At 32.0% G+C, this 21659-nt stretch overlaps 1 protein-coding gene across 3 annotated transcripts in view; it reads left to right on the top strand.

The window, feature by feature from the left end:
• LOC143069081 (zonadhesin-like) overlaps positions 1-21659 on the top strand; it is a 35866-nt gene that overhangs the window by 11096 nt on the left and 3111 nt on the right. The window contains exons 7-24 of one of the 3 annotated variants that reach the window (XM_076243529.1): positions 2227-2268; positions 3189-3230; positions 3743-3784; positions 4219-4355; positions 4751-4883; positions 5725-5838; positions 6794-7035; positions 7670-7980; positions 9119-9408; positions 9834-10039; positions 11045-11240; positions 11775-11879; positions 12453-12697; positions 14709-15013; positions 15819-16120; positions 16905-17104; positions 17716-17908; positions 18687-18944. In XM_076243529.1, the coding sequence (XP_076099644.1) occupies positions 2227-2268; positions 3189-3230; positions 3743-3784; positions 4219-4355; positions 4751-4883; positions 5725-5838; positions 6794-7035; positions 7670-7980; positions 9119-9408; positions 9834-10039; positions 11045-11240; positions 11775-11879; positions 12453-12697; positions 14709-15013; positions 15819-16120; positions 16905-17104; positions 17716-17908; positions 18687-18944 (3363 nt within the window). The remainder of the gene's footprint in view (positions 1-2226; positions 2269-3188; positions 3231-3742; positions 3785-4218; positions 4356-4750; positions 4884-5724; positions 5839-6793; positions 7036-7669; positions 7981-9118; positions 9409-9833; positions 10040-11044; positions 11241-11774; positions 11880-12452; positions 12698-14708; positions 15014-15818; positions 16121-16904; positions 17105-17715; positions 17909-18686; positions 18945-21659) is intronic. The other 2 variants (XM_076243530.1, XM_076243531.1) reach the window with 2 other exon arrangements.

Raw genomic sequence — 21659 nt, 5'->3', positions numbered from 1 at the left:
CTTTCTAAATATTATGTATAATCAGTAAGTCCTATATAGAATATATGAATTTTAAAGGAAAATTTAATAAAAAGAACTTTAAAACGTAATGCGTCAAACACTCTAGGTTTACCATTTTTCAAACGTTCATACTAGAAAAGTGAATTAAAATTAGATATAACTACTAAATGATCTAATTAATAACTATCTCTATCTAAGGTGTTTCAACTAAGGGCGTTGGCGCTTATATTTTCAATACGTTTTGCAATTTATCACATGAGAAGTATGTTATAAAACTTGTCGGTACCAGAGCACCGAATAATAAATTGAGAATACTTTATGGGATTGACAGTCCACCAGCAACAATACCAACATAGTGCGAGAAAAAAATAAAAACAAATATCACACCTATAAATTGGTTCAGTCCGAATCCCCTATCTCGATTCATTTTATTAATGAACGCCTACACACATAACAGTTTGCATAGAAAATCTAGTGAATATTTATCTATTTAGTAAACGTTGGTGTAACCTAATGGTAGTCGGTCATGACCTCAAATAACATAAAGATGGTTAAATATGCAAGACAATGGTAAATCCCTGTTTTCTGTAAGATAAGATAAGATAAGATAAAATAAGATATTTATTCCAATTTAAGGGCCCATGAAAAGCAAATTACTTGATTGCAATCATTTGGATTATTGAAACAACAGTTAATCAAAAGAATGATCACACTATAAATTGAAACAACTAGCTGAATAAAAACTGAAATCTGCTTGAAATCGTTTAATTTGACGTTTGAAATATAAAAGTCTGTTAATTCCAGTAAAAAAGCAAGAGAAGAAACCAAGAAAGAAGAACAAAAAAGGTACGATATAAATATTAGAGTAATTATGTCAACTGTTGAAGAAAAAAACAGGAATTGTTTAGAGTTTAAACTGAAGGGCAAACGAACCTTTCTCTGTGCTTTTTTTTGAAAGTCAAAATTAATTAATCTTTTTAAGTTTTGTAGAATTGTGAGAAAAACATTTATTGTAAAGTGAACAAATGCTTACGATAACCAATTTTTACGAAAATAGTGTGTTTTGATAAATCAGAACTTTTTAATATATTTTTTACTATCAATAAGTCATATATATCAATTTTGTCTGAGGAAACATAAACAAATTTTTTTGTGTACGAAACGCTTTTTTTTAGTTTACCTTCAACAAAACGTTCGTACCCAAAAAAATGAAGTCAAAAGATGAATAACTTAGTCTGCTATATGATCAAAAATGAATTATCCTCATTTAAGATATTTTTAATGAGCGAGTTTGAACCTTAGATTTTTAATAAGTTTACAATTCATCACTTGAAAAGCATGTTACAAATCATAACTGTACCAGAGCAACGACTTATTATGAGTTGACTGACAGTACACCAGCATCGGTTACGACCCATTGCGAGAAAGAAAAAAACACACTTATAAATTGATTCTGTCCAAATGGCTTTTCGCGGTTTATCTCATCAATTATCGCTTACACTTGGAATGTATTTGGAAAAGGCAGTACATAAATAAGGTCGTTAGTTTATTTGTATGAATTGTTTTACATTTCGGGGCTTTTTATAGCTGATTATGCGGTGTGGGATTTGCTCATTGTTGAAGGCCGTACGGTGACCTATAGTTTTTAATTTCTGTGTCATTTTAGTCTTTTGTGGACATTTGTCTCAATGGCAATCATACAACATCTTCTTTTTTATAATTACCAATGTATTTTCAATTGATCGGGCGATCATGATGTTTTCCTTTATAATTATTATTATTGATATCGAATCCCTATCATTGTCACCAAACAGATAACGCAGTGAACGATATGGGACGAATATTTATAGCCATTATATGTACTAAAGCATATATGTGCTAAAGCAGAGTGATATTGATATAAAAGTGAATATTGATTTATTTAAATAATATTGTTATAACCCATTAGTAGTCAGTCATATTTTCAAATAACAAAAACAGGGTTAAATATGCAACAGAATGGAACAGCCTCTTGTAAGATAGGATAACATAAGATATTTAATTCCAATTAAAGGGCACAAGAAAAGAAAATCTATTTAACAACATCATTTAGATATTTAAATTGAAACAAAAGTTAACCAAAAGAATGGTCAAAGTATAAACTATAAACTAGCTGCAAAGATTCTGAAATCTTGTTGCAAATCATTTAATATGTCGTTTTGAAATATATAGCTCTTTTCCTTTCAGTAAAGAAGCAAAAGAAGAAACCAAAAAAGAAGAACAAAAAAGGTACGATATAAATAGCAGATTAAATCGAGAAATTATGTCAATTGTTAGAAAAAAACACAATTATTTAGAGTCTTAACTCAAGGACAAACGAACCTTTCTTCGTGCTTTTTTTTGAAAGCCAAAACTAATTAATCTTTTTAAGTTTTGTAGAAGTGAGAGAGATACATATATTGTAAAGTGAACACATGCTTACAGTAACCAATTTCTAAAAGAGTTGTGTGTTCTGAATAACCAGAACTTTCTAAATATTTTTTCTGTTATCAATAAGTCCTAGTATATCAATTTTGTTTAAGGAAAAAACCCTTAAAATGTGTTGCATCCGAAACGCTTTTCTTGGTTTACCTTCACCCAAAAGTTCGTACTAAAGCAATGAAGACAAACGTGTTTAACTACAATATGGTTAAAAGAAGAACTGATACCTGATGGGATTGACAGTGCATCACCAGCGGTTACTACCCACTGCGAGAAAAAAAGAAAGAAAAAAACACACACATATAAAATGGTGCGGTCCAATTCGTTTTTTTTCTCTCGATTTATCCGATTAATGAACGCTTACAAACAAACATTGTTTGGGTGTGTATAGAAAAGTTAGTGATAACTAATATTGCTCTATTTAGTAAGTATTGTTGGAACCATTTGTGGTCAGTCATGTTTCACTTTGATCTATTATGGTTTACTTTTACAAATTGTGATGGAGAGTGTCTTATTGGCACGCATACCCATTCTTCTTATATCTATTTCAAATAACATAAAGATGGTCAAATATGCAAGTAATCGGCAGAGTCCTGTCTCTAATAAGAACAAAAGTCAACCTAAGAATTACCAGACTATACATTGAAACTACAAGCTGCATAGATACTGAAATCTGGTTGAAAATCGTTTAATATGTGATTTGAAATATACAGCTATTTTCATTTCAGTAAAGAAGCAAAAGAAGAAACCGAAAAAGGAGAACAAAAAAGGTACTATATAGATATTCGATTCAATCGAGCAATTATATCAATTGTTTAAAAACATCTTCGATTAGAGTCCAAGATAAAGGGCTATCCTAATCCTTCTTCATGAATTTTTTATTTAGCCGAATTCAGTTTATCTTTTTAGTTTTCTAGAATTTACAGAGATGAATGCATATTAAAGTGCATACGATACCAATTTATGAAAGAACTGTGTGTCTAGAATAACTAGAACTTTCTAATATGATTGTGTTATCAATACATACTATATAAATATCAATTTTGTTTGGGAGTCGGAACCTTTTTGTTTTAATAAGTTTGCAATTCATCAAAAGCATGTTATAAAAGATGACTAAGGAACCGTAGAAACCGTCCAACAATTGGAACAAAAGCGGACAAAAAGAGTTGTTAAACATTAAGTTGAAACAGCTAGCTGCAGTATTATTGAAATTGAAAAATAATGTTCAAATTTGTTTGAGAACTGCCAAACTTGTCGTTTTGCAATATATACTTCTTTATAGAAATCAAGCAAAAGACGAAACCTACAAAGAAGAACAGAAAAGGTATAAAACTACTGTCTGATAAAATTGAAAAGACTATGTCAACCGTTGAAAACATTGCAGTCATCTTCAATTCTTTTCTCGAGAAAAAATCATCCTTTTTATACTTTTTCATTTGTTAGCCGAAATCGATCTGCTTAAAAAAAATAATGGGTTAATGTAAATCAGAAACAAAATAGTCGATGTAAACTCATGATAACCATTTCAAAGAGAATGGTACGTCTTTCTTGAACAACCAGAACTAATAGGTACCTCTTATTTTCTTGTAAATTCCTCTTACAGTTTCAAATAACATTTTTACTGTTTAAATAAAGAAACTTCTGTTCATTTGCCTACCCAAAACGTTTGCAAAGCACATTCATTGAAATAAAGGTAGTTGGTATTAAAAGCAAATAAAATCAACTTAACTTAATATTAATTTTTTTATGTATTTTTAGTCTCAAGATATGTCGGTTGCTATGACGACAATAAGCCGAGAATGATGTTCAAAGCATTTCTGCAACATAGTAAAATGACCATAGAAAGATGTATACGGTTTTGTGCCAAAAAAAGAACTAAATTTGCAGGCCTTGAGGTAAACTTTTAATAAATAAAATGAAGTTGAAAGAACATGAAAACTACTTTTTTATAGGCATTACAAGCGTTCTGAAGCGTGCAGAGGGTGTGATGTTTTCCTTTTACGATACATTTGATTCAATGCCTGCATTTAGGACTGGCGTGGCAGCAAATATCGTACCGACAGTCAAACGGATCTACCTTGCTACTGCAATATAAGGTTACAAAATAAAAAATCCAAAAAAATAAAGAGTATTATGTGACTGTCATCCAAGTGAGAGATTTGCCATTTGATATGGCACGTTCCGTTTTGAATTTTCCTCGGAGTTCAGTATTTTTTTTTTTATTTTACTTTTAACAATGAATAAAAAGTGATCAATTTTCTAATCAGTGGAAACGCATTATCTTTTTTAGTTTAAATACCAGTGCTTCTGTGGTAATTCTATCAGTAACAAAAGAAAAAGAAAAGATAGTGAATGTAGTATGCCATGTTTAGGGAATGGACAACAAAAATGTGGTGGTGTTTGGAGGATTTCTGTGTATAAAGGTAAATATAAGTGATGTAGTGTAATGTAAGGTTAAAAGGAAGTCCAAAAAGATGTTTTGCGCCACCTAGATGTCACATTCAATACAATAGGAAGAGGTAAATTTATTTTTCTGCTGCCCTGGTAATTAGAAATCAAAATTACAATAATGAGACATGAGTGTTGGCCATTTGTGTAGAAATAACAAGAAATATGGAGAAAACTGTCTTTGACGAGAAGCATGTTCTGTGCCAAATTTAGCAAGGGGATTCCTTCATTCAAACCATTTCGAAAATTACGGAACCGTTGAGTAATCTTAAAAATGCCATTTCTCTATCAAAAAAGCTGCAGAACCTAATGTGTTCAGTAGTTTCAATTACATCCAAAGGTGTTAATAATTCAAAATTCGACATTTTTTCCGAATGGATTTTAGAAAGTGAATACGCAGAACCAAAAAAGGCTAGCCTACCATTGTCGCCTATGTAAATAAATACTCCCTTGTTATCAAGAACCAACCTCTTGTCGACAACCACCTGGTTAATCATTGTTGACATTTTTCATATTGTATAAGACCTTTCAAAGTTTGATATTTGACGAAAAACCATAACAGATATATTTTTTTCAAATTTATTTAGGATAACGGACAAAGTATATTTAAAATATATAAGAAAATACAAAAAGTATAATATTAAGAGAGATATACAAATGATGACAAAGCGTTCGCTGAAATAAGAAACAGAAGTAATTGTTGGATATTGCTACAGCTTCGATGTGAAGCGAAAGTACAATATCTTCCCATAATGGTTGTATAACTAAAGAATTGAAAGAAGAACCGATGTTATGAATTTATATTTACTTTTTTAGTTGGACCCACAGTGAGGTCTTTGAAACCAAAATGCCATAAGAGAGCTCGGTTAAGGAATGGTAAATGTGTCTGTAAACGTGGTTACTATGGCGATGGAATCAATGTTTGTGATAGTAAGTATACAGCTTACATAACTTATTTTGTCACTATAACAACATACCGATATTTTATTTAGGTAACTTATGTTTTATGTAAGAATGAGCGAGTTTTCATTGTCTGAAATACATAAACAGATGCAGAATCAGGCTAGGCGGGATATCTGTTAAACAATTGTGGACAAAAAATTTATTCCAAGCTTGTTTGTGTCGAAAAAATGCAACAAATACTTAAGTCGCAACAAAAAACATTTGAAAGCTAAATCAAACTAATAAGACGCTTTAGAAAACAGAAATTAAAGAAAATTTGAAGAACAGTTAAACCCGTTTGAAGTCAATAAGCAAAGAGTTGTTGCATCCTTCTTTTTTTGCACAAACAAATATATAAATAATATATATATATATATATATATATGATACTTGTGCAAAATATATAATACCACGATTGATTACAAGAATAATAAAAAACGGTACCAGTTTTACCGCTGCACCATATGCGTATTTCGACCATGAATGTAACGTCAGTTATACTCGATGCACACTATTTAAAGTCCAAAACCTAATACAAACGATGAAAGGCTGATCAACCAAAAAAGATATAGATAGAAGCATGCCGCTAACGTAGTTACATCAGAAACATTTTGAAGAACTTTACAAATCTTAAGACATTAGTTTTTGATTGCTGAAATGTTCAAAAATCATAATAAAAGTCAATTTAATGAAACTTACGATTACCAATTTTGCTTTCTAGTTTATGGTAGTCACAAAAATGTGTCATTCATCAAGGTAGGCAATTCAGTACGATTTGTAATGAAATATAAAAGGTTTTGTACTGGATTATTTTAGAAAATAGGATATTCTTTTTATACTCATTATAATATCAAATAAAAACATCCACTTTATGTTTTTCACTTTTACTAGTTTTTACATCGGACATTCATAAGTAAACATTTAAATACAATTTACGTTCCAGAATCTTGTACGTGTATGGCTTCTGGGGATCCACATTACAAGACATATGACGGACAAATGATTCATTTCATGGGAACATGTAAATATCTGCTAACTAAGTCGAAAGAAAACAACGAATGTTCGTTTAGTGTCGAAGTGAAAAACGAGCGACGTGGAAGAAATACGAAAGTTGCTTATACCAGAACTGTTGACATAAAAATATACAAGAAGGCAGTACGAATTATGCAAGGAGGGAAAGTCTTAGTATGTTTAAAATATATTTGAACATTTATTTCTTATGTTTAAATAAAGCTTTTTATATTATGTAAAATGAAGTTTTTCTCATATATCTAATCATGCATTTCAAGTTGATATATTTTTCATGCTCATTCATAACACATTAATTCATATGAAACCATGAAAAAGAATGATGAACTTTTGGTCCGATAACTAAATGGTCAAAGGTACTCGATACAAATAAAAAAAAACACAAATAAGAAAAAAACCCAGCTAAAAACATCGAGGTCAATTCGATTAACCAGTTTCTTATAATATAAAAATGAAGTTTTAGTACCTCATTTTAAGTTGCATCCGAATTCTTACTACATATTTAGCAACATGCCTTGTGGAAAGGGCGCGTTTTGAAATACGAAATCTGGTATGAATTTTCATTTCGAAATAATCCATTTCCTAATCCCTTTTACCATCAATGGTAAATGCATTTGCAAAGAAAAGGTTATTGTTAGATCAAACACAACACATTGTTGTTGTTTAGGCATAGATACAGTTTGAGTTTGGCATGCATGAGGATTTTTTCCCTTCGCAATAAATATAAAAAAAAAATGAACAACGTTTGTAATAGAAAATGTACCTAAAGTTTACTTTTGGTTTATTTTAGATAAACGGTCAAAAAAAGTTCCTACCAGTACAAGAAAATAACAATAAACTCAAAGTATTCCGTAGTGGGAGATTCGTACAGGTTTGGACTGAATGTGGAATCAAAGTTAATTTTGATGGTCGTCATGCTGTATATGTGGTGACGCCACCAAAGTTCAAGGGCAAACTTGAAGGTATCTGCGGGGACTGTAACGGAAGAAAAGATGATTTCAAAACTAGAGAGGGGAAAGATGTGTCCAAGGAGAAAACTAAATTCGCATTGATTGGGGATAGCTATTCTATGTCAGATGATTCTGAAGACCCTCTGACAAGGTATGTTATTTAACTATGAATTCTGATTTTTTAAGTCAAAACTGAAAGAAAAAAATAGTATATATAGCCATTGTTAATTTATTTCTTGAATCATATATCAGATTTTTAAGAAAATTATCTCAAAATGTAAATTAAGTTTTTTTGCTTAACGTTTTGCTACTGTTATCAGTGTCTATCACACATATATTCACTGTAAAACAAGTCAAGTCTATAACAAAACCAAAGTTCTAGATTTTTTACGCCGTCCGACTGTAAGATTTACCGATTATGTCAAATTTCAATAGGACATCTTGGCTGAATGTAAATTCGCATGACAGTTATAGCATGCTCATCAGGAATCGTTACCCTGTCAGCGAAAACTGGTCTCGATTAGCATTTCCTGTGATTCCCTCTTTTTTTCTTATCTTGATGAACACGAAAGGTTAACTAATTTTTACCATAAAGGGTGTCACTGATGAGCCTTTTTTAGACGAACGCGCGTCTGGCGTAAATAAAAAATTTAATCCTGGTATCTATGATGAGTTTATTTACAACCACTGGGTCGACTTTTGTGCTGATATGAATTATCATCGATATGGTCATATTTATAGATTAACTGTTTACAAAATATTAGAATTTTTGAAATACTTAGGCTTTTCTACCTCAGGAATAGATTACCTTAGCTGTAATTGACAAAACCTTTAGGAATTTTGGGTCTCAATGCTCTTCAACTTTGTACTTGTTTGGCTTTATAAATAATTTGATATGAGCGTCACTGATAAGTCTTATGTAGACGAAACGCGCGTCTGGATAATCCTGGTACCTTTGATAACTATTTTGTTCTCAATTGTTTTATACGTTTTATATATGCCAGTACCAAGTCAGGAATATGACAGTTGTTATCCATTCATTTGTTGTGTTTAAGCTTTTGATTTTGTCATTTGATTACGGATTTTTCGATTTGAATTTTCCTCGGAGTTCAGTATTTTTGTTATTTTACTTTTTCTTTGATGTGAAGTAAACTGGCATGAACAAACACTAGACATTGGATTCGAAAGTTGAAAAATAAAAATGTGTGTACACGAATGAATATAACCGAGATATTTACTGTGTATTTGCCTTGGTTTTTAATGATTTCAACAATGTTTGCTTATTAAAGGTGTGAAACAGAAGATGTACCCGTTCAGTGTGAACCAAGAATGAACAACTTAGTTAACGAGCCCCATGTCTGTGGAGATCTTCAAAACGTGAATGGACGATTCTCTGCATGTGTAAAGGCAATACCATTGACTGCCAGGGATTACTATAGCTCATGTGTCATGGACATGTGTTCCTATGAAGGAGAGCCTAAACTCCTAAACACTGTAAAATGCTCATCTTTGGAATCATTTGTTGAGGAATGTGCTGAAAGTGGGATAGTTATGAAATGGAGAACAGATAACTTTTGTCGTAAGTCCTAACTATTTGTCGTAAGTCCTAACTAGAAAAATATAATTTTTATTTCCAATGTTTACAGATTTTTCCATCCATGCTCGAAAACGAAATGAAGTTAAGCAAAATGGATTTAAAATAATTTGCTAGCCTAAAGATGTTCGACACATTAATATGCGTGATATATAATCAAGTTGGTATCTTATTTTTAATATCTCATTTTGCATTTTAAACTATACACAAGGCTACAATCTTTAAAAAAAATGCCACAAAAGCAAGTTGGCTTTATAAAAAAAGTCACCATAAGGTAAATTCGTGGACTTACTACTGCTTTTAACAGTTCATAAAATATGTCTGGAAAGCAGAGATTATTGTTTAACAGTCAATCCTTCTATTTCAGACTGACTACGTTATGTAAATCGAAAATTCATTTTCAATTTCAGCACTGAAGTGTAAAGACCCGAATATGATTTATAAGTCCTCTGGTCCAGGCTGTCCTGCTACTTGTATTGATCCTAAAGCGTCATCTAAGTGTACATTAGAAGAAAGAGAGGGTTGTTTCTGTAAGCAAGGGTTTGTTCTTAGCGATGATAAGTGTATAAAACAAAGTGAGTGTGGCTGTAAAGACAGGAACGGAGATTACTTTCCGGTAGGTACACAGCTACTTTTGCATAGGTACTATTTCTGTACTAAAAATTTGTAGTACTGAAAATTTACTTTTAATATTCAGTACTATTATGTTACTGCAAAATTATGGTAATATTTAAGTACCTGTATTTTACAGTAATGTATTTGTAGTTGAAATTTAGGTACAACATATTTTTGGTTATTACCGTTACATTTTCAGCATTTTGTAAGATTTTTCTATTTCAAATCTCTCAAAGTTATGATTTTCAAACATGGAATATTGTATTATTTCTGTACAAAAATATTTAGTGCAAATCAAGTACTGTAAAATACAAGTACCTAAATATTACCATAATTTTAAAGTAAAGAAATAGTACTAAATATTAAAAGTAAATTTCCAGTACTGCATATTTTTAGTACAGAAATAGTACCTATGCAAAAGTGGCTGTGTAGTAAAATTATAATAGTTAATCATTGAAATTTACGCCAAGATTTTTATTTTTTATTTCATTCCTAACAAAATTTTACTGAGCATGATCATACTAAAACACAAACAACTACATAACCAGGTTACGCAGAATAACACTGCAACTGTCGGATCTTTATTCTTTTTCAGAAACATTCTTTCATAACAAAAGTTTAGGAGTGTAAATTTGTTTAGGAGACAACCATTTGGTATTCTAGGGAGGGGACATGGGGACTTTTGTGGATTTCCTATTTATTTTCATCTGCTGCTACTCATACCGCGCGAAAATTCATTGATAGTGTGTACACACTTAATTGTTTTTTGCATATTTTATTGCAGAGAATTCATTTTCAATCTGTCTTATGCAAGGTTATTCATTTTCACCTTTTAACAGACTAGGATATGCATTTCGTCCTAAAAGATTTTAAAGAAATGCCTTGCTTTGTTACAATCAAAATAAAGAGCTAGAGGATATAGTCATTTCATTTAGTATTGCGTTCTGTTAACGCTTATGAATTTAGAAAAATTGTGCCTGTTTTATTTCTATTTCTTTTAAAACAGATCGGATCCAAAAAAGGAAGTAATGATTGTTCGAAAGAGTACGTTTGTAAAAAGAGAGGAAGAGGAAAACGTTTTATAAAGGTGACCACGGGTAAAAAGTGCCATCGTAATGCTTTATGTACATACGATACTGATGGAGTCAGATCATGTCAGTGCAAGAAAGGATTCATTGGTGACGGATACAAGAAATGTGAAGGTACATGTCAAACACTTTGTTATTGCTAACCTTTGTTGAAGAAGATTGAAATCACTTTTAGGATACATTTTGTAATCGAATTAACATACTTATACGTAATTTTAGCCCCAAAAAATGTCACAAACTTGAGATGTGTAAAGGCATTCCTGGTGAAGGTAAGCTAAGAAAGGCGTTTCGGATGCAAGAACTTATAACATGTTGTTTTCAATTTTTACAAGTTCACAACTGACATTAAATATTCATTTAAGGTTTTTACTGCTTCAAAGATATTTAGGTAGGCTTTCCAAAATAAAATGAAGCTATGATTCGATATTCTATAAGAGACATATCATACACTGGTTATACTATATGACTCCGATTCTATGAAATTGTTTTTGAAATGTTGAATCAATTTATTTTTTATCCTTTTACATGCAGATAAATATGACATATTCGCACAAAAAAAAATATTTTCTTTTCTTCTTCATTTTTTTCATAATTTATAATTTAAAGTGTGTACTGTTGTTTTCAAAATTATGCCTATTCTTCATCTAGCTCTTTGTGGCAAGAAATATAAGTGTAATAAACGAGCAAGGTGCGTAAATGGCCAGTGTGTGTGTAACAATGGACTTTACGGCGATGGAATTAATTCCTGTGAAGGTAGGTACTTGCAGTTTATTTCAAGCAACTAACAACGCGAAGTGTATATGTACCATAATTACATCACAGCTTGTCTTCAAAAAATGTTGCAGCTGCTGTTTAAATAATCCAATTTCTAGACGCCTCTAAACAAAGTTTGAATGACTGTAAATGAGACAATTTTCCAAGAACAAGATATGAAAGTACTTTAAAATTGTTTAAGTATGACTTAAAAAGCCTAAGCCGGAAAGTAAGCGATAACAGTTCCGGAATGACAAGATGTAAAAAAGGAGAAAAGAAAACCAACCACCTGATATATGCTTAAACAAACAAAAAACAATCAGAAATCAACGATAAACACTAAATATCCAGCTCCTGACGTGGACAGACAAATTGAAGAAGAGCACTCAACACTTCCCCTTTTTGGGGACAGTTGTAAAACAGTACAACATAAGATCAAACTACAAAATTCATTCATAAAGCATTTAATAGCACTAAAACCGCGTTATTGGCAAGAGGATTGACACAGAATAACCATTAGAACAGTTTTCGTAAAAGCCATGAATTAAAATCCAGTTACATTCCTTATTTTAGGTGTTTGTACATGTACTGCTGCTGGTGATCCACACTACCGAACCTTTGATGGACAGATGATACATTTCATGGGAGATTGTAAATATACACTGTCTAAAAGCTCTGAAAATATGGGTGAATGCAACTTTGATGTGCAAGTCAAGAATTATAAAAAGAGGGAGTCGGCTACCGTTTCTTTCACCAGATATGTTGAGGTTCATTTTGAAAAATCAATCATCAAGCTTGACCAAGGAAAAACTGTATTTGTAAGTAACATGCTTGAATTTGAGATGAAATAGTATTATATGTCTATACAGTTATTTCGTAGTGCATTTCTTTTAGACAATAAATGAAAATTAAAAAAATTTCCACCTGCGCTTTCTCCATAATATTTTTACAGTGTGTTGTACTACTTTTGGGACAAATTGTGGAAAACTTCATCAGTTCCAACTCAAAATATGGACAATTTTATGTAAAGGGGTCTTGAAATATTTTGACAGCTTCCAAAATGCTAATTTTTAACATTTTTCAGCTGGACCAAATCATTACTTTACTTTAAAATTCATGATCCAAACTTTTAAAGTGGCCCCTTTCTTGCTACTTGAGGCATAAAAAAAAGAAATAAATATGGTAGCGGTATAAAAAAAAATTGCAGGTAACTCACTACCAACACTGTGAACTATAAAGGGATGACAACTGTTTTCCCGGACCATAATGTTTCCTCACTATCATAAAAGGCAGTGAAAATGAGTTAACTTTCATGTTAAGGGTGCTTACTTTATCAATAACATAACACAAGAAATTACATTAAACCAGATGCTCTGCAGGGCGCAGCTTGATACGACCGCAGACTTCGAACCCTGACACTTGGGGCAAGTATGGACACAACATTCAAGCTTGATACAGCTCTGAATTTGGATTGTGATTAAATAGTTGACACAACATAGGTTTCTGACACAGAATGAATGTGGTCTAAAAACTTAAACTTAGAACCTTAAAAAATTTAAATTGGACATTTCCTATTATGGTCCAATATCCAAAGTCTAAATATATGATTAGATTCAGCATATCAAAGAACCCCAAGAATTCAATTTTTAATGAAATCAAATAAAGTTCAATTTTGGACCCTTAAGACCTCAATGTGGACCAATTTGATAACCGGGCCCAAATATCAAAAAATGAAATACATGGTTCAATTCAGCATATATCAAAGAACCCCATACATTCAATTTTTGTTGAAATCAAACAAAGTTTAATTTTGAACCCCGATTTGGACCAACTTGAAAACTGGGCCTATAATCAAAAATCTAAATACATGTTTAGATTCAGCATATCAAAGAACACCAAGAATTAAATTTTTGTTGAAATCAAACAAAGTTTAATTTTGGACCCCGATTTGGACCACCTTGAAAACTGGGCCCATAATAAAAAAAAATATAAGTACATGTTTAGAATCAGCATATCAAAAGAACCCCAAGAATTCATTTTTTTGTTGAAATCAAACAAAGTTTAAGGGATCCCGATTTGGACCAACTTGAAAACTGGGCCCATAATCTAAAATCTAAGTACATGTTTAGATTCAGCATATCAAAGAACCCCAAAAATTCATTTTTTGTTAAAATCAAACTTATTTTAATTTTGGACCCTTTGGACCTTAATGTAGACCAATTTGAAAACGGGACCAAAAGTTTAGAATCTACATACACAGTTAGATTCGGCATATCAAAGAACCCCAATTATTCAATTTTTGATGAAATCAAACAAAGTAATATTTTGGACCCTTTGGGCCCTATTTCCTAAACTGTTCGGACCAAAACTAACAAAATCAATCGCAACCTTCCTTTTATGGTCATAAACCTTGTGTTTAAATTTCATAGATTTCTATTGACTTATACTAAAGTTATTGTGCGAAAATTAAGAAAAATGCTTATTTGGGCCCTTTTTTGGCCCCTAACTCCTATACTGTTGGGACTAAAACTCCAAAAATCAATCCCAACCTTCCTTTTGTGGTCATAAACCTTGTGTTTAAATTTCATAGATTTCTATCAACTTAAACTAAAGTTATACGGAGAAAACCAATGTGTCTTCGGACGACGACGACAACGACGAAGACGACGACGACGCCAATGTCATACCAATATACGACCGCTAAAAAAATTTGCGGTCGTATAAAACAGAATCAGTAATTGTTAACTTAGGAACGTGTGTTAGTTGTAAGTAAAGATGGGCTTTTTTTAAATAATGTTGATGTTTAAATGTGAATTTTATATATTTCAGGTAAATGGCGAGGTAAAATATCTTCCATTCAACAACAATGACCAATGGACCGTGTCGCTAAGTGGTACTTATCTTAAAGTATCTTCTAGGTGTGGCATCAGTGTATTATGGGATGGGATATCCGTAGTACGAGTGGTGATTCCCAAAAAATATGGTGCCATGGTCACGGGTATTTGTGGTAAATGTAACGGCCAAAAAGATGACTTGCGTACCAGAGAGGGCATTGACGTTTCTAGTAAAGAGAACACTTTCTCGCTTATTGGAAGCAGTTATGAAGTTTCAAAGTCCAATGATGGTTTGGGAAGGTAATATTTGTGGAAACTATATTGGTACTGTGTGTCCATCGTTAAGAGTTATGATGACTCAGTATTGTTTAAAAAAATACTATATTCTAATGGTTGCTTCTTATAATAAAACAGAATGTGAAATATAAAATAAAAATGCATAAATCGGCAGTAAAAAATAGAGTTATTCCGCTTTCAATCTTTTAAGTTTTAAACAAAATTTGATTTTTAGAATTAGCTATCTGAAATAAAAGTTTGTTTCAATTTTATGCCGTGTTGTCATTGGTTGATAATTGACTTAATTGCAAATTTATTTTGGGTCGCTTATTTTTATACAAGTAGGAGGATTCATTATCTTTCGTCTATAGACACATTCATTCCGTTTCGTCGAAACTTTGGCCAGTCTATATTGTTTTCTATATGCTTTCAATTGGAAAATACGTTCGTTTATTAAGTTAGATAGTCGTTTAAGGAGAATATTCAAATTAGTCTAAAAAGAAAATCAGATTGCAACATGTCAATGCAACATGTTTTCTAACATGTCTAACAAAATTGGCGTTAGTCAGTAATCGAAACTAATTTTTCTTAGTTTTTGGAGTACAGTAACTAAATCTTATGAGCTTTTTTGTCTTTTCGATATTTTTCAATATTCAATTAATGAAATAGATATACATGTAAATAAAACAAAAGAATCACATAAGTTTTAATGTCATCTAAACGAGATCAACTGAATTGTACTAGTTATGCTTATTAAAACGAAAGAAAAAAAATCGGAAGTATCAAATTATCAAAAAACTACAAAATTAAAGAAATCAATCTTTTCCAGTGAAAGTTGCAGTACAACAGACGATTTGCCAGAATGTTCAGCAGATGCCTCGAGACTAGTACTACAAAATGACAAATGTGGTGTTTTGAAATATGGAAACCAAAACTCGCCCTTTAAAGAGTGTATAAACAAAATAGCGGCTACAGCCAAAGAATATTTGGAATCTTGTGTTATGGATGCCTGCGCATATTCCGAGAACGCAGATGAACTGAAGCAAGTAGTTTGTATGAACCTGAATGCGTTTGCTGAGGAATGCTTAACACATGGTGTTACAATCAAATGGAGGAGATCCAGCCTTTGCCGTATGTATAGCATTTTTAAAACAATATAGAAGGGCGAAAACTCATTTTTTTGTCTTCAAAAATGAAGCAGGTTCAGCAGTTAGCTCTTCAACGGTTTCAGTTCTTATACATATTCGGATTTCAAATGTTTGACTTTGAGCGTTCCTGATGAAGGTATATCCAGAAAAGCGCTTTGGACGCAGGAAATTATTAAACGTGTTGTTTTCATTTTTTTTCAGCATAACAAAATTTGAAAAAAAAATTATCATGAACTAAATAGATATATTTAAGGTTTGTATGTTAGGAAAGGAAAAGTGATTATATTTGATATTTTTTTCTATTATTTCGTCTCATGTAAAATACTTCTAGGTACAAAGAGGTATTCAAATTTTATCAAATATTCATTGATTGAAATAGTGGACGATTGAATTAAAATTTAAAAAAATACGGGAGAAATAGATATCAGGTTTGTTCTGTACGTTTGTAGTTTTGTTTGTCACTTCTTTTTTTAACTGACTGGCCTTATTAATATTTTGATATGAGCGTCACTGGTGAGTCTTATGTAGACGAAATGCGCGTCTGGCGTACTATATTATAATCCTGATACCTTTGATAACTACTTAAATAAAGTTATAGTTCTATCGCTTACAACAGTAATTATAAATAACGGAATTATTTATTAAAATATATGAGTCGTTCTAACACTTAAAATATTTAAAATATAAATACGGCGAAATGTCTACTCGTTTAGTATCAATGACCTTTAAACTTAGATCAAGTACTAATTGCTATTTAATTCTTACAGCAATAACATGTAAGAACAATATGAGATATAGTGACGCTGTTAGTGGATGTCCAGCTACATGCGTAGATCCAAATGCTCAGAATAAATGTAAAGATGAACCTTCGGAAGGATGTGAGTGTCTACCTGGCTTTCTACTGAGCGACAGAAAGTGTGTACCTCAAAAGGAATGTGGGTGCATCAGGAACGGAAATTATTACCCGGTAAGTTTGAAAAATGTCTTGTCTTTGGTATCGATACACATATGTTTGCAAGATTTATTTTCAGTCTTAATTTCCTTAATATTTCGAAATTTTACTTTTTAATGAATCGCGTATCACTAATAAAAGTACTGATAAAATATTGGGGTGTATAAATAAAAAGAAACAGAAATGCTTAGACAAAATGACAAAGACGTGGACCTAAAGTTTCATCGAACGGCCTTCAATAAGGAGTAAAACACAAACCGTATACACTTATCTTCTAATGGTGCTTAAAATATTGTGGTGTACTTTTCATTTTGTTAGTAAACTGTGTTACATAGTTATTATCAGAATGAAAATACATGAAGATATTATAAGACTTGAAGTGTGCAAGAGACATTCCTTACCACGTTTAAATATACCATTGAATATATACAATCTTTTGGTTTTCTATACTTAAGATACATAACCACATTTACAAGTAGTACCATAATTTTCCGCCCCTCATTACCTCGACCTACCTTGCAGAACCACTTATTGTGGTATATATATTTAAAATTGTTTACAATCATGTTTTCGTCCTGAATATGCATGGTACACGAAAACCGTTGAAGACTATTGTATTCTTTTAGCTGAACACTATACTCGTGTCTGATGACTGTACTAGAAGAACACAATGTGTATCAAGAAACGGCGAATCTATATTCGTTACATCATCAGTTAACATGAAGTGTCATCCGAATGGAATGTGTGGACTTGAGAAAGGAATCCGAAAATGTGTGTGTGCCGAAGGTTTTGAAGGAGATGGTATTCGACAATGTAAAAGTAAGATGAGATCTACAGATTTTCAAGGCTCCGTGTCAAGTCATAAGCCGTACTTTGACCTACAATGGTTTCTTTTACAAATTTTGAAATTGATGGAGAGTATGGCACGCATACCACATCTACAACATCTACTTATATCTACTTTTAATAATTTTATCAATTTAAGAATATGTGCCTTAGTTTTATTGTTTTTTACTTTGATTTAATTGTATCTTTTTGATGAATTGATAAGATTAGAAAACCGGTAAACTAGTCGTTGCCTCCAATTTTTATAAAATAAAGAAAGACAATTTGCCAATGTTCCAGTATAAGCATGATTAAATTATGAATTATATATATATATATATATATATATATATATATATATATATATATATATATATATATATATATATATATATATTGGAATTCGTAGTTGCACATCAAATACGTTTTATCACTATCACTAAGTCATGATCGCTAATAAGGTACCAGACAACGACGATACCATCTGCCTAATACCAAGTGTGTTGGTATTGTTGTGATTGGTGTGATTCAAATGATAAAATTTGGTTAATAAAGTTATTTACGACAAAACTAGTCAACAAGCACATATCTTTAATTAAAGGTCCTTACTTCATAACTGTACTGTGACATTAGAAACTGAACAATTACGGTTTTTCTTTTGGCCAGCAATTTCCAAATTCGTAACTGCAAATCAGTTGTACTACTTTTCAGTTTTATAATTTACATATTATACTACTGTCACCCTAACAAATGTCGGTAAATAATTTTACAGAGCCTACGCCACGGTCAACAGCAACACCCACAACGCTGGCAGCCTCACCTGCTCCATGGAGATTTATTGATGACAGTGAACAGAATGATGAAGAGGATGAAGCAACAACGCCAAAACCTCCATCCGATGAAGCTGCAACACCAAAATCTCCACCCAATAAAGCTACAACGCCAAAACCTCCATCCAATAAAGCTACTACGCCAAAACCTCCCTCTGATAAAGCTACAACGCCAAAACCTCCATCTTGTAATCACCCAGGTAATAAGAATGTAGATTATGATTTCTTAATATGTAAACCAATTTGCGATTTGATAATAAAAACCAGATGCTCCGCAGGGCGCAGCTTTATACGACCGCAGAGGTTGAACCCTGAACGGTTGGGGCAAGTATGGACACAACATTCAAGCTGGATTCAGCTCTAAATTTGGATTGTGATTAAATAGTTGACACAGCATAGGTTTCTGACACAGAATGAATGTGAACTTAAAAAAATTTTTTTTGCCTTTGAGCAATTCACTATGCTGTTGAATATTAATCCTCTCAAAAAAATGTTTGAAGAAATTTTCTTTTTATTTATGAAATCTGAAATGAAAAAAATTGACCCCCCAATTTTTTTTTCACATCCCCCTTTCCCTTATTTCAAAACTGATCTCAATTCAAATTTCTAATGAAGTTTGCAACAATAACTACTCATTTAAATACATCATAAAATATTAAAATGTAAAAAAGTACTTGTTATTACTGAATGGTAAAGATTGTTTTAATCTATCAGTTGGTAGTTAAAGTGAATATACATTGTATATTGTATAAAACAATGATTTAAGTTGATTCAACTACTATTCTGGACAAAGAAAGATAACTCCAATTGAAATCCAATTGGATTTTCTTGCTATTGCACAATATTGTGCAATTAGATATTTCTTGCTATTGTGCAATAATGTGCAATTGAAAATATTTGCTATTGCACAATACTGTGCAATTGAAGATTTCTTGCTATTACACAATACTGTGCAATTGAAGATTTCTTGCTATTGCTGAATACTGTGCAATTGAAAATTTCTTGCTATTGCACAATACTTAATATAATAATTTTGGATCCTGATTTGGACCAACTTGAAAACTGGGCCTATAATCAAAAATCTAAGTACATGTTTAGATTCAGCATATCAAAGAGACCCAAGAATTCAATTTTTGTTAAAATCTAACTTAGTTTAATTTTGGACCCTTTGGACTTTAATGTAGACCAATTTTAAAACAGGACCAAAAATTAAGAATCTACATACACAGTTAGATTTGGCATATCAAAGAACCCCAATTATTCAATTTTTGATGAAATCAAACAAAGTTTAATTTTGGACCCCGATTTACTGGGCCAATAATAAAAAATCTAAGTACATTTTTAGATTCAGCATATCAAAGAACCCCAAGGATTGAATTTTTGTTAAAATCAAACTAAGTTTAATTTTGGACCCTTTGGACCTTAATGTAGACCAATTTGAAAACGGGACCAAATATTAAGAATCTACATACACAGTTAGATTCGGCATATCAAAGAACCCCAATTATTCAATTTTTGATGAAATCAAACAAAGTTTAATTTTGGACCCTTTGGGCCCTTTATTCCTAAACTGTTGGGACCAAAACTCCCAAAATCAATACCAACCTTCCTTTTATGGTCATAAACCTTGTGTTTAAATTTCATAGATTTCTATTTACTTATACTAAAGTTATGGTGCGAAAACCAAGAAAAATGCTTATTTGGGTCCCTTTTTGGCCCCTAATTCCTAAACTGTTGTGACCAAAACTCCCAAAATCAATATAAACCTTCCTTTTGTGGTCATAAACATTGTGTTCAAATTTCATTGATTTCTATTTACTTAAACTAAAGTTATTGTGCGAAAACCAAGAATAATGCTTATTTGGGCCCTTTTTTGGCCCCTAATTCCTAAACTGTTGGAACCAAAACTCCCAAAATCAATCCCAACCTTTATTTTGTGGTCATAAACCTTGTGTCAAAATTTCATAGATTTCTATTAACTTAAACTAAAGTTATAGTGCGAAAACCAAGAAAATGCTTATTTGGGCCCTTTTTGGCCCCTAATTCCTAAAATGTTGGGACCAAAACTCCCAAAATCAATCCCAACCTTCCTTTTGTGGTCATAAACCTTGTGTTAAAATTTCATAGATTTCTATTCACTTTTACTAAAGTTAGAGTGCGAAAACTAAAAGTATTCGGACGACGACGACGACGACGACGACGACGCAGACGACGACGCCAACGTGATAGCAATATACGACGAAAATTTTTTCAAATTTTGCGGTCGTATAATGACAATAAGTAGTTCCAAACACATGCACATGTCTTTGAATTGGTTTTACCTGTATACTCTAATGTTATATAAGAGTATACTAACATGTATAAATATAATTTAGAGACAAGTGCCTGTGGTTACAAAATCCACAGGAGTATGAACAATAAGGCCCTTATTATGCCGAAAATATAAGAACATATCTTAAAATTACCATAAAATTGAGAATGGAAATAGGGAATGTGTCAAAGAGACAACAACCCGACCCTAGAACAGTAGAAGGTCATCAACAGGTCTTCAATGCAGCGAGAAATTCCCGCGCCCGGAGGCGTCCTTCAGCTAGCCCCTAAACAAATATATATACTAGTTCAGTGATAGTGAACGCCATACTAAACTCCAAATTGTACACAAGAAATTAAAATTAAAAATAATACAAGACTAACAAAGGCCAGAGGCTCCCGACTTAGGACAGGCGCAAAAATGCGGCAGGGTGAAACATGTTTTTGAGATCTCAACCCTCCCCCTATACATCTAGCCAATATAGAACCAGGTGCTCCGCAGGGCGCAGCTTTATACGACCGCAGAGGTCGAACCCTGAACAGTTGGGGCAAGTATGGACAAAACATTCAAGCGTGATACAGCTCTGAATTTGGATTGTGATCAA

Source organism: Mytilus galloprovincialis, chromosome 3 (assembly GCF_965363235.1).
Source record: "Mytilus galloprovincialis chromosome 3, xbMytGall1.hap1.1, whole genome shotgun sequence".
NCBI classification, from domain to species: Eukaryota; Metazoa; Mollusca; class Bivalvia; order Mytilida; family Mytilidae; genus Mytilus; species Mytilus galloprovincialis.
The sequence above is the reverse complement of the archived record's forward strand: the minus strand, read 5'-3'. Positions and strand labels throughout refer to the sequence as shown.